At 46.2% G+C, this 13,605-nt stretch overlaps 1 protein-coding gene across 27 annotated transcripts in view; it reads right to left on the bottom strand.

The window, feature by feature from the left end:
• Agtpbp1 (ATP/GTP binding carboxypeptidase 1) overlaps nt 1-13,605 on the bottom strand; it is a 152,307-nt gene that overhangs the window by 76,181 nt on the left and 62,521 nt on the right. For 26 of the 27 annotated variants that reach the window (XR_010058817.1, XM_063276136.1, XM_039095462.2 and 23 more), the window contains 5 exons: nt 13,149-13,216; nt 11,456-11,519; nt 10,404-10,550; nt 8,221-8,352; nt 3,552-3,645 (listed from right to left, as the gene is read on the bottom strand). Coding sequence is in view for 25 of the 27 variants with exons in the window: in XM_063276136.1 (XP_063132206.1) it covers nt 3,552-3,645; nt 8,221-8,352; nt 10,404-10,550; nt 11,456-11,519; nt 13,149-13,216 (505 nt within the window). In the remaining 2 variants the exon portion in view is untranslated. Of the gene's footprint in view, nt 1-3,551; nt 3,646-8,220; nt 8,353-10,403; nt 10,551-11,455; nt 11,520-13,148; nt 13,217-13,605 lie in introns of those variants that run through there. The other variant, XM_039095466.2, reaches the window with a different exon arrangement.

Here is a 13,605-nt window from a genome sequence, read left to right as displayed (position 1 = left end):
AAATCAATCCAACAGGAAGACAGACAGACAGACAGACAGACAGACTTCCATGGAACTAAAGAAGACTGTGTGCAGCTTTGTAGGCACTGCCCAGAAGCAGGGCCTGGTGCTGCTTCGAAGCTCAAGGAACCTGCCTGCTGTGATAAAGGTGCAGAGGGCTGCATGCAGATGCTCCTTAAAGGAGATTATGAAGACGCTAATCAACCAACCATGCGTGCCTCTGTGGTGGTAAACCCACACGGATACAGATCTGGATGAGTGCACCTGGCCTTCACAGAGGCCTGGGTTGGATCTCTGGTAGCAAGGAGGGAAAGCACTACTTAAACTGAGACAAATGCACACTCCCCCAAGCACGCAACAACGGAAGCTGTGAGGCACATTGCATGGCCTTCACTCTGCATCAAGAATGATTGCCAGAGCAGATCTTGCCACTTCAATACAAAGTTTTCTCAACCTTCTTGTTTTACTACCATGGCGACCACCTAAAAGAGCAGCTTCTGTCACAGACACAAGTCAGCATATTAAAAGACACTTCAAGGAACAAGGTAAAGGCAAACAGCTGACAACATGCAGACAAAAGATCAGAATGTTCACCAAACACAAAACCATGCAATTAACGTAATCACTGTTACCAAGATGAACTACATCCCGCCTCTCTAACCTCAGGATCTAACCCCAGCAGGAAGCAGGGCCACTGAATATATAATCAGTCAGGATGAGATCATTTGGAAGGTAAGTGGGCTCTTGACTGGTGTCCTTAGAGAAGGCCATGTAAGACACACACGGGGGGTGGGGGGAGTGCGGGAGGGGAGAGACAGACAGACAGACAGACAGACAGACAGACAGACAGACAGACTATGCTTGTGCACATGAGTGAGGGCACACGCCTTCAGAGGCCAGAAGAGGGAAGTACATCTATCTCCTGAGGCTGGAGCCTCAGGCAGTTGTGAACCACTCACTGGGCATGGGCGCTGGGAACTGTCATCTGTGCAACCCACTCAGCTGATTCTCCATTCCAAGCGGCAAAGCCCTGAGGAAGTCGTCCTCCCGACTAGCAGCCGGCACACCATGCTTGAGCCGAATGAAGGTGCTTTGACAGTTTCTAGTCTACAACTAACCATTTCTGTTGATGTTTATTCTCCATGTTGAAGGTGAAACTCTCACATAAGTGGCACTGAGCATGCTCCAGAGTAAAGTAAAAGAACTTGTCGACTTACAGTCACCTTGAAAACCATGACCAAAGCATTACTGAAATGGTCAGAAACTTCAGCATAGAGCTCTGGAGCTCTACGACACAGACCAATGCCACTTCTACAAAATAACTAAATGCTGTACTTAGAAAATAATGTGAGGGGTTGGGGATTTAGCTCAGTGGTAGAGCGCTTGCCTAGCAAGAGCAAGGCCCTGGGTTCGGTCCTTAGCTCCAGAAAAAAAAAAAAAAATAATGGGGCTGGGGATTTAGCTCAGTGGTAGAGCGCTTGCCTAGGAAGCACAAGGCCCTGGGTTCGGTCCCCAGCTCCGAAAAAAAGAACCACAAAAAAATAATAATAATAATAATAATAATGTGAATTTATTAAAGTTACAAAAATATTTTAAATAAATAGTTCATACTGTGTTAACAGATTACAATTCCTCTTTCAAAGTATTTATACTTTCTCCAAGAATTTTCCAATTTTTCTACTTCCCACACAGAAGAATATTTTAAGAACCCAAAGGGTAGCCTACAAGCAATGAGAAAAGAAGTTTATGTTTAGTTATTAAGGAAGCCAGCACACCTATGTTCAATTGGAGGTCAGCCCTAGCAGTGACCTTCAGCATGAGGTGGGCCTGAATACAACCTCACTGTTCTCCTTGTAGGGGGGAAGACAAAGACACAGGAGACCGCAGAACACGACTATAATAACGTCCCAGATTGCCTCCTTCTGGACTAACAGTTTAAATCTAAAACCTAAAGCAAGAGCAGACAGGAAGTCCTAAAGGGAAGGAAGCTTCCAGCTGCAGATGAGAGTCTCTGCTGAACCTTCCCCTTTTAACAGCATCAAGAAGGAAGAACAACAGAAAGTTCCGGATTCCTTAACTAGGGCCAAAGAGGTCAGATTTCTAAAGAACGATAATAAATAAAACTGAATCACACCAATCAAACGCCATGGCAGGCCTAACACATGGACAGATAGAAGAAACAATAGCAGGTGCAGAATGCTGGCCACTGTGAGGACTGGCAGCTCACAGAACTACTCGGCCTCTCCAGGAAGGTACGCGTCCTTAAGACTCTAGGCAACACTGACTCCACACAACCCAAGAACATGGACGTTACTTTCTAGCAAGGCATCAGCCTGCGGGTATCTTTGAAGCAGTGATGCTAATCTCTGAGTAACAGAGATACATGCTGAAGGAGCCTATTAGTTTACTGGGAGAGAGAATCTTACCCCAGAAAGTACCTATGATTTACTCAACAGTCTCCAACAAAGCATGCACACAACACCGTGGGAGCAGCATAAAGGACAGGACAAGGATGGGCACTTGCACACACGGGGTGGGACACAGGATGAGCCTTGCTGCATGAGCCTCAAAAAAAAAAAAAAACAAAAACAAAAACAAAAACAAAAACCTCTAACCCCAACACAAAGCACTTCATTTCTGAAGCTACAGGACCTATAAATTAATGAGAACACAGACACAACATAACCTTAAATACATATACTCAGACACTCATGCATATTCCAAGACAGGAAAAGATAAAAAAAAATATGATTTGGACAAAATAGTAATGTGTGACTTTCTGACCCATCCAGTAGTGGTGAGAAGAAGGAAACGGTCATTAAAAGCTGAGCATAGTGGGCGAGGACTAGAGTAGGCACTCAACAAAGGACTCAGGGAATGACACCCTGTAAACAGCCTAGCTCCCCTCACAGGATTGACCAGCGTTCAGTCATCATCTTTAAAATAATGTACTTAACAGACTGGAATTTTCTTTTTTTTAAGAGATTTATTTATTTTATGTATATGTGTACACTGTAGCTGTCTTCATTCAGACACACCAGAAGAGGGCATCAGATCCCATTACAGGTGGTTGTGAGCCACCATGTGGTTGCTGGGACTTGAACTCAGGGCCTCTGGAAGAGCAGTCAGTGCTCTTAACTGTCTCTAGCTCCTAATAAACTGGAATTTTCTAGCTTAAAGATTAAGCTTTTAATTAAGAAAATCTTTATTATAAGAAATGACTATTTAAGAACTAGAGACTCTAGAAACAGCTGACCTCACCTGCTCAGGTCATGTAGGGCACTGAAGCTCAGAATGACTAAGGACACACTTCTAGAAACAGCTGACCTCACCTGCTCAGGTCATGTAGGGCACTGAAGCTCAGAATGACTAAGGACACACTTCTAGAAACAGCTGACCTCACCTGCTCAGGTCATGTAGGGCACTGAAGCTCAGAATGACTAAGGACACACTTCTAGAAACAGCTGACCTCACCTGCTCAGGTCATGTAGGGCACTGAAGCTCAGAATGACTAAGGACACACTTCCACTCGAACCAGAACATTTACTCACTTCATGAGACCCGAATTCTTCTTACTGAATGGTCCGATGATCTTAAACATCAGCTCCACAACTCCATTCTTACCTAAAGATACTGAGTTCACAGCTGAGAAACAAGAAAAAGATTTAAAAGTGATTTAAATCTTAGTGATGAATCCCCAAACACCCCGAAGTATCTAGTCAATATGAATGCAAGCTACCGGGGGCACTCTCAAGGCCAGCCACGGGGTTTAGGGGGGTTGGGATTTTGCATTGTTTTTATGGAAAATTGTGAGCAACTAGGATTATAAAAACTGCTATCAGATGACACCAGGAAAGCATGTGCTGGGAATCAAAGACAAGAAGTGTACAGGCTCTGCTCTAAGCAACCTGGAAGTTTAGTGAGCACAGCAGAGAACATTTTCATTTCTATGTCATTCTCTAGATGCAGAAAGAATGGTAGGCTGTTTTATTCCACTGGGGCACCCCCAGAATGAGACACAGAGATTTCTGGAGATGATGGCTGAGCTCACTCAACGTGATCAGGAGTTGGGATGGCAGGAGCTAGGAGTGAAGGATGGGTCTTCAATAGCTCAGGAGCAGAGGTGCGGGACGGACAATGCTAGAGTGAGCACCATGGTGTGAACATGGAACAGGAGTAGAGGTGCAGGATGGACAATGTTAGTGTGAGCACCATGGTGTGAGCACGGGTCAGGAGTGGAGGTGCAGGATGGACAATGTTAGTGTGAGCACCATGGTGTGAACACGGGTCAGGAGTGGAGGTGCAGGATGGACAATGTGAGAGTGAGCGCCAAGGTGTGAACACAGGTCAGGAGTAGAGGTGCAGGATGGACAATGTTAGAGTGAGAGCCATGGTGTGAACACGGGTCAGGAGCGGAGGTGCAGGATGGACAATGTTAGAGTGAACACTATGGTGTGAACACGGGTCAGGAGTGGAGGTGCAGGATGGACAATGTGAGAGAGAGTGCCAAGGTGTGAACACAGGTCAGGAGTAGAGGTGCAGGATGGACAATGTTAGTGTGAGCACCATGGTGTGAACACGGGTCAGGAGCGGAGGTGCAGGATGGACAATGTAAGAGTGAGTGCCAAGGTGTGAACACAGGTCAGGAGTAGAGGTGCAGGATGGACAATGTTAGAGTGAGAGCCATGGTGTGAACACGGGTCAGGAGTAGAGGTGCAGGATGGACAATGTTAGAGTGAGAGCCAAGGTGTAAACACGGGTCAGGAGTGGAGGTGCAGGATGGACAATGTTAGTGTGAGCACCATGGTGTGAACACGGGTCAGGAGTGGAGGTGCAGGATGGACAATGTGAGAGTGAGTGCCAAGGTGTGAACACAGGTCAGGAGTAGAGGTGCAGGATGGACAATGTTAGAGTGAGAGCCATGGTGTGAACACGGGTCAGGAGTGGAGGTGCAGGATGGACAATGTTAGTGTGAGCACCATGGTGTGAACATGGGTCAGGAGTGGAGGTGCAGGATGGACAATGTTAGTGTGAGCACCATGGTGTGAACACGGGTCAGGAGCGGAGGTGCAGGATGGACAATGTTAGAGTGAACACTATGGTGTGAACACGGGTCAGGAATGGAGGTGCAGGATGGACAATGTTAGTGTGAGCACCATGGTGTGAACACGGGTCAGGAGTGGAGGTGCAGGATGGACAATGTTAGTGTGAGCACCATGGTGTGAACACGGGTCAGGAGCGGAGGTGCAGGATGGACAATGTTAGAGTGAACACTATGGTGTGAACACGGGTCAGGAGTGGAGGTGCAGGATGGACAATGTGAGAGTGAGTGCCAAGGTGTGAACACAGGTCAGGAGTAGAGGTGCAGGATGGACAATGTTAGAGTGAGAGCCATGGTGTGAACATGGGTCAGGAGTGGAGGTGCAGGATGGACAATGTTAGAGTGAGAGCCAAGGTGTAAACACGGGTCAGGAGTGGAGGTGCAGGATGGACAATGTTAATGTGAGCGCCATGGTGTGAACATGAGACAGAGTGAAGGTGCAGGAGCGGAGGTGCAGGACGGGCAATGTGTTAGTGTGAACAGGGCTTCGAGTGGTAGGGAGAGAAGAGAGCAAGGACTTCCTGAGTTACGCCCTCCTGCTGCAATGCCCAAGCAGCAGCAAAGTGCGTGTGCACTTCAGAAAGCCAGGGTAGAGCTCAGAGCACTCTGTAGAGTCCGACCAAGTGACCTTCACTAGTGCAACCCTGAGGAGGCCCAAACAGCAACAGTCCAGTATCCACAGACAAAAGGCAGTGGGAAGACTGTGCCCGGTATTTTAAATTCTGACAAACGCTAAAGAAATTACACAGAAACAGTGTGGTAGCCTTTAATCTCAGCACTCATGAAGCAGAGCAGGGGGATCTCTAAATTTGAGGCCAGCCTGTTCTACAGAGCGAGTTCCAGGTCAGCCAGGGACACACAGAGAAACCCTCTGCCGCCTTCTGCTGGTTATGTCAGTAAAATGCCACCAAACTGGCGGCTCCTGTGTGCACAGAGACACTGCTCTGCCCTTCGCCACAGCAGCTCCCACTGACGCATCCAACACCTTTCTCGGTTGGGTGCTATATCCAAAATTATTTCATTTTTAATTTTTAATTCTAATCAGGTTTTAATGTTTTTAAATGATTTTTCTCTTTTCCATGTTCATCTTTTCTTTTTGTTGTTGTTGTTTGCTTTGTTTTTGGTTTGGAGACAATGCTTTCTCCCTGCAGCCCTGGCTGGCCTGGCACTCACGCCATAGATCAGGCTGAGGTCTGCCTGCCTCTGCCTCCTAAGGGCCAGCATCTAAGTCGTGTTTTTCTTTTGTTCCTTTCCTAACTCCTCCCTCGATTTTCCTGTTTCTATGTGTTCTTAACTCTGTTGATTAAATACCAAACTTTTCCATTTCTTTATGTCCTTTTTAGTCATAGGTGTTTGTCACTTTTCTGAGCACACCTTCAACAAAACTATACCACATACACTGGATCATATTTTTTCATTATTTCTAACTACGTGTGCATGTGTGTGTGCGTGTGTGCGTGCGTGTGTGTGTGTGTGTGTGTGTGTGTGCGTGCGCACATGAGTGTATCCACAGAGGCCAGAGGTCAACATCTATTGACCTAGTGTTCTACATTTCTTCTATTGTTCTACATTTTTGGGTTTTTTGGGGGTTTTTTTTGGTTTTTTTTCCCCCCGGAGCTGAGGACCGAACCCAGGGCCTTGCGCTTGCTGGGCAAGAGTTCTACCACTGAGCTAAATCCTCAACCCTGTTCTGCATTTTTGACAGAGGATCTCTCCCTGCAACTACAGTTGAGTGGTTTATGAAGACAAGCTGGGGACAGGCTCCAGGGATCCCCCTCTCAGCTCCTTCCCGTGATAGCGTATGGGCAAAGGGATCAAAGCTCAGGTCATTACTCCTGTACAAAGAACACTTTTCTAAGTCATAAGCCATTTCCCCATGGTTCATTCATTTCACAGTCAGAAACCACACAGGAAATGTTTGCCTCAGGTTTGAGACCTCAGATCACAGAGTGAGCGACGGCTTTGGGCTACTGGAAGCCATCCCTACACAATCACTCTTGTCTCTATCTTCCTTGGAGACTCCAGCACCAGCCACTGTATACTCTGCGGCCTTCCTATCACGGGATGATAATTCAACACTGCTGGTGAGAATTCCTATGTGTCTTCCTTCTCTTTCATCCATGAATATAGAGTGTCTGTGGTGGTTTGAAAGAAAATGGCCCCATAGGCCCACAGGGAGTGGCACTATCAGGAAATGTGGCCTTATTGGAGTAGGTGTGGATTTGTTGACAGTGTGGCAGTAGGGGATGGCCTTGGAGATCTGACAGACTCAAGCCAGGCCTAGAGTGGCCTGCTTGTTCTTCCTGCTGCCTGGGGATTGGGACATAGAACTCTCAGCCCCTTCGCCAGTACCATGTCTGCCTGCAAGCTACCATGTTACCCATCATGACAACAACAGACTAAACCTCTGAGCTGTAAGCCAGACACAATTAAGTGTGTCTGTTGTAAGATGCCATGGTCATGATGTCTGCTCGCAGCAAGAGAAATGCTATGACAGTACCTTATCTTTGTTCCCTGTTGCTGTGATCAAAATACCCCGACAGAAACAATCTATGGGGAAAGGTTTTATTTAGCTCATAAATTCAGGAAACACTCCATCACAGCAGAGAGTCAGGGCAGCAAGAGCCTGAAGTAGGCGGTCAGTCATATAAACCCGATCAGGAAGGAAGAGTGAGCAGTGCATGCATGCAGACCCTCAGCTCACCTTACAGAGCTCGGAATCCTCTGCCTAGGGAATAGTACCCCCCACAAGGGGAGACGCCTCCCGCCTCCATTAACAACCAGGTACTCACCACGGCAGAGCACAGGCCAACCTGACCTAGACTCCCTCACTGAGACCCTTTCCCAGGGGAGTCTGGACGGTGTTAGGTTGAAAATTACTGCACAGACAGAAGCATGTCCCCATTGTCAACACTCCGTACTCTTCCATGGGTGGCTTCTCCTTACCCCGGACCTTTACAGGTTAACAACTGGTAACAATCCTTAGATCTAGTCACCTCACCTTCTTACCCCACATTCCTTTTGCGACTTAGGAGTCACATTAATGCTTACTTTTCTACCAAAGTTCCTTTGTGTAACCCAGGACCCGGAGTCAATCACAGCCACCTGTCAGTACTCACAGTTGGTAGAATACACTCGTAACAGCTGAAGACAAGGCAGAACCAGGCGGTAGTTCTGAAAGTGCTGCTTGACCAGGTTCAGAGTTATATTCAGGGCCCCATTTACTCTGGCTTTCACTCCAAATTTTTTATCTGTTTAAAAAATTATTCAAATAAAACTTTTGAACAAAAATAATTTAAAGAGCAATCAAGACTCAGGCTATAAGTCATGGGAGAGGGTTTGCCTAGCATGTGCCCGCGGTATAAGCACTAGAACTGCCCAAGAAGCAGATACATGAAACCTCAACCATGCATTTATATAAATGCAAAGTTGACATGAAATAGTCAAGATTATAGTAACTCCTGCATGACTTCTAAAACCCCTTATCCTTCTGAAGCACATCCTATAACAACATATCTAGGAACAGACAGGAGAATAAGACGGGAGCAGCTAGAGCAGCCCAACGTGGCAGTCCCAGGAACTGATCTACTATTCAGCGAGTCTAACTCAGTGACATCCCACGAGCACGCATGGGAAACATAGTGGAGACTCTCAGTGTCCAGCACACCATTATTTAATACGAGCATACTCTTTTCATACTATAAAACAATATGCAAGTTAATAAAATGAGTATCTTCAGTGGAAAATAATGTGGCAAATCTGTCAAAGCGATTTCTACTAAGGAGCTGGAGAGGCGGCCTAGAAGAAGCGCTGACTGCTCTTGCAGGGAGCCAAGTCAGCTCCAAGGCCCAACAACTCTGGCCTCCTGCGGCATCTGCGTTCATGTACACAGGGGCACACACGCATGTCCACTCGCATGCACACAGTTTAAAATGATAACCGTTTTTAATTCATGAGGAATCGGAAGAGACACTGTGATGATAAGCCGCTACAAGGCATAACATGCAACAGCAGTGAAGGCAGTGAGCACCTCCCTCGCCGAAGCGCTTCATTTTCAATTTCCGACTAACACAACAATTACACATATTTGTAGAATGCAGGGTACTATCTTATTGCACAAACATTCAGTATGTACAAGTCAGGGTAACAGGCGTTTCCACCTCAGAGCATTACTGTGTCTACAAAGAACAGAAGTTCTTGATTTTATTCACAAACAGATCACAACCATGAAAAAATACTAAGTAATAAGAGCTGAAGAATACGAAGATTAAAAAAAAAAAACAGGAACAGCGGAGGTTAAGTCATAACAACACAACTTCTAAGGCAGCAGGGAAAGTCACTTTCATTCCACAGGGAAAAAACAGAAAATTATTCAGGAAATTACTGTATAGCCTCAATGAATGACTTAAGAACAGAAAAGTTGTACAAATAATAATGGGGAAAGCTCAGATTTAAGACGCAGGATAAAATAACAATGACCTATGTAAACCAAAATGGAAGAAATAAACACACCAACATCGTAATTCCATGAAAAGAAGGGGTAACTTGGTTATAATTAACAGAAGAGTAATATACTAGCATATTTACCTATAACTATTTCATGTTCTAAAACATATCACAAAAAGGAACTCATGCATCTCAAATACAAAGTTAAAGAAAAACAAGGCCAGGAGAACACGTGCACTACATGTAGTGTGAGGCCGCCCCCGGCTGCACTCGGAAACACGCTGCTGAAGGTCCAGTTAGTCACAGGCAGCACTGCCTGACGACCTGCACAAGCTGCTCTCCGCTTACGCAGCCCAACCCTCTACGCCGCTGTAGGCTCCATTCAGGGGGGGCACCTTCTGTCCCCTAAATAAGCAGCTCTCCCTGTCCTCGGCCCAACCTCATCCCCATGGCTCTCTGCAGCTCTGATTCTTTCCGGAGCACTCGACTGCACACAGCACTAGCATGGTCATCACTGAACGCAGTCACAGCGCATGCCCACTTCCACACGTGTAACTTCTGAACACAGCATGTGCATTCTCTACATATGTGTGTATACACATATATATGTGCACATGCATGTACGCACACAAGCATGGAGAGACACAGACGCTGCCACTGCTCCACTTTATACCACATTCAAAACAACTCATTATGAATCTTGGATCCTCATTTCTTGTTAACTGTAAAAAACATTCCACGGTTAAACCCAAGAAAAAGGAGAACTTAGCACTTCAAAATTTAAGCAGTTTAAGACAAAGATTCAAAGTTACAAAGATCGTGCTACGGTCGATAATCATAAAAGCAGACCTCTTACCTTTTGGTCCAATCTTGGCAAGAATGGAGTGAGTCTGCACCATCACCTCCTCGTGTGGGGGAGAGTCTTTGCTGGCGTTCATGAGCAGTTGCAACAGAATCTGTGAACCACCTTTGGCAACTAAGAAACTCGCTCTTCGGCCTCCACCTAAAATGTTTTTAAAATACTGCAAACAGCATATCTTCCCGTAGTGAACATTACAGTGAGGTCGCATTCAACGACTGTCTCATCCACTGGCTTCTTTTTTTTTTTTTTTTTTTTTTTTTTTGGTTCTTTTTTTTCGGAGCTGGGGACCGAACCCAGGGCCTTGCGCTTCCTAGGTAAGCGCTCTACCACTGAGCTAAATCCCCAGCCCCTCATCCACTGGCTTCTAACGCCAGCTACCATCAATCACAGGTCTTACTATCCGGCCCAGACCAGCCCTACAATTTGGGGTCTCCGGCCTTGCCAATGCCGGCAGGAAGGCAGGCGTCACCACACTCAGCTCCTGTCTTGTCGCGCTAACTGTGACACACTAAAATGCAGCACACAACACAAACGGCACCAAAACGCTGGGCTCGGGTGCTGCAAGCATCGGTCGGCAAGGACAGCGTGCGGGGGACCTGACATGAAGAAGCAGGCGGTGCACTGCAGAGGCGGCTCGGTGACGAGCTTCCTACACAGCCAGGAGGCCAGCCCCCAGCCACCAAAGAAGCTGGGCTCAGTCTCACGGCACAGTGGGGACCCGGGACAGGAAAACCAATGGGGCTTGCTGGCTACTAACCCACCTGAAAACCTCAAGTTCCAGGTTTGGATTCTGCCTCAAAGGATCAAGGTGGCCAGTAAGAAAGGAAGACACCCAATGCCATGTAATACACATGCACCCAACCTACCCCGACCTCTTCTCTCCCTCCCTCTCCCCCTCTCCTCATCCCTCACGCAAGTAGCAACAACAGGAACATAACATTTCACTTCCCAAATTTCAGCACATCAAGAAAGTTTAAACGGCATGCGCAGGACACACCTCTCGTCACTGCTTACAAATACAGACCAAACCAGCGTGACTCACTCACCGGAGGACACCAGCTCGATGAGAATGCTCAGGATATTAAGTACAGTCTGAAGATCTTTCGTGTTCTGAAACACAGTTAATTGTTCTTATTAAAACACTTACACTCTTTATTTCCAATGTTCTAACCTGCAGGTACTGACCTGTGTGTGGCAAGGACTGTGATCTCTCTAGGCAACTGCACTGACTTCATTGTGCTCTTACTAACACCATTTCCTGACATTGGCTTACTGACTTAGGTATTTGTGTTTGTGGAGGTGACATTGAGGTCGTGGGACGAGATGCAGCCACAGGTCCCCTGTACTGTGTAAGTGCTGGGACTTGAACTGAGGTCCTCAGAGTGGCAGCAGGAGCTTTTACCCTCAGCTCACTGCACCTCAGCTCCACAGGATCCAGCACCTGCGGCATCCACAGGCACCTGCTTCACACGTGCACACACACACAGACACACGCAGCTAACTCAAACAGTAAGGATTAAGTTCTTTTTCGTATTAAAAGGACTAAGATTTGGGGCTCTGCAGGTGAAGATGCCTGCCGCACAAGTCTGACTTTAATCCTCAGAACCCATCTAAAGGTGGAAGGAGAGCGCTGACCCCACGAACTGCCTCACCCACATGTGGACTGTACTCTCCTACGCAAACACAGTACGTTTTTTAAAAGATCTAAGTCTTAAAAAACGTTTTGGAGAGATGGCACTGACTGCTCTTCCAGAGGTCCTGAGTTCAATTTCCAGAGACCACAAGGTGGCTCACAACCATCTGTAAAAGGATCTGATGCCCTCTTCTGGTGTGTCTGCAGACAGCTACAGTATACTCATGTGCATACATATAATAAATAAATAAATCTTTAAAAAGAAGTTTTAAAAAATACCTAAGATTAAATTTTAGTTATTATAATCATTAGGAAACAGATGTTTACATAATGTAAATTAGCACACTCACATGTGTATTTACTTCAATATTCCTCCTCCTGTGTGTATGTGTGAGTGTGGGTGTGAGAGTGGGTGTAAATGGGTGTTTGTGAGTGTGTCTGTGTGTGAGACTGAGTGTGTATGTGTGTGACTGAGTGTGTGTGAATGAACATCTATGTGTGTGACTGTGTGTGTATGAGAGTGTGTGTCTGTATGTGTATGTGTGTGACTGTGTGAGTGTATGTATCTGTGTGTATATGTGTGTGAATGAATGTCTGTGTGTGTGACTGAGTGTGTGTGTGAGTGTGTGTATGTATGTGTATGTGTGTGACTATGTATGTGAGTGTATGTGTCTGTGTGTATATGTGTGTGAATGAATGTCTATGTGTGTGACTGAGTGTGTGTGAGTATCTATGTGTGTGACTGAGTGTATGTGTGTGACTGAGTGTGTGTGTCTGTGCGTGTATGTGTCTGTGTGTATATGTGTGTGACTGAGTGTGTGTCTGTGTGTATATGTGTGTGAATGAATGTCTGTGTGTGACTGAGTGTGAGTGTATGTGTGTGACTGAGTGTGAGTGTGTGACTGAGTGTGAGTGTGTGACTGAGTGTGTGTGACTGTGAGTCTCTATGTGTGTGACTGAGTGAGTGTATGTGACTGAGTGTGAGTGTCTGTGTGTGTGACTGAATGTCTGTGCATACACGTGTGTCTGTGTGTGCTTGTATGCATCTGTGCTCACTCCATCGCCCCTCCCGTGACGGGAACACCAGTGAAGGCTGTCAGTCATACCTCCAATGTTGACAACAGAACTTCCATGCCTGTAGAACCTTTGGTTGTCATTTCCCTCCTTGTTTTTTCTGAAAAGTAAAAAATAACTTACTTTAAATGTGAAGCAAAAAGAATTCATAACATTTGCTCCACATAGCTAACAGTGAGAGCAGTATAAGCTGGCTCCTGGATACTCATCCCTCTAATGCTATTGTTTTGTGGTTATGATCCCACTTTCAGTTAACAAGACTTCTCTTCTTAACTGTCATGAACTATCAAATCAAAGTCCCTGCTGATCCTTCCAGAAATCTCACAATGAGAGCTGGCAGTGAGCTATGAGAGGCGGACACACGACTATGGGCAGAGCTGGAAAACTGCTCTCAGCAGGACTGAAGGCCGCGCTCAATACATCCACTGGATTTAGTACTGGATCAAAATTCTGAGTCATGTGACTGAAGGAAGAGCCTACGGAAGGGCT

This window comes from Rattus norvegicus, chromosome 17, assembly GCF_036323735.1.
Source record: "Rattus norvegicus strain BN/NHsdMcwi chromosome 17, GRCr8, whole genome shotgun sequence".
NCBI lineage: Eukaryota > Metazoa > Chordata > Mammalia > Rodentia > Muridae > Rattus > Rattus norvegicus.
The sequence above is the reverse complement of the archived record's forward strand: the minus strand, read 5'-3'. Positions and strand labels throughout refer to the sequence as shown.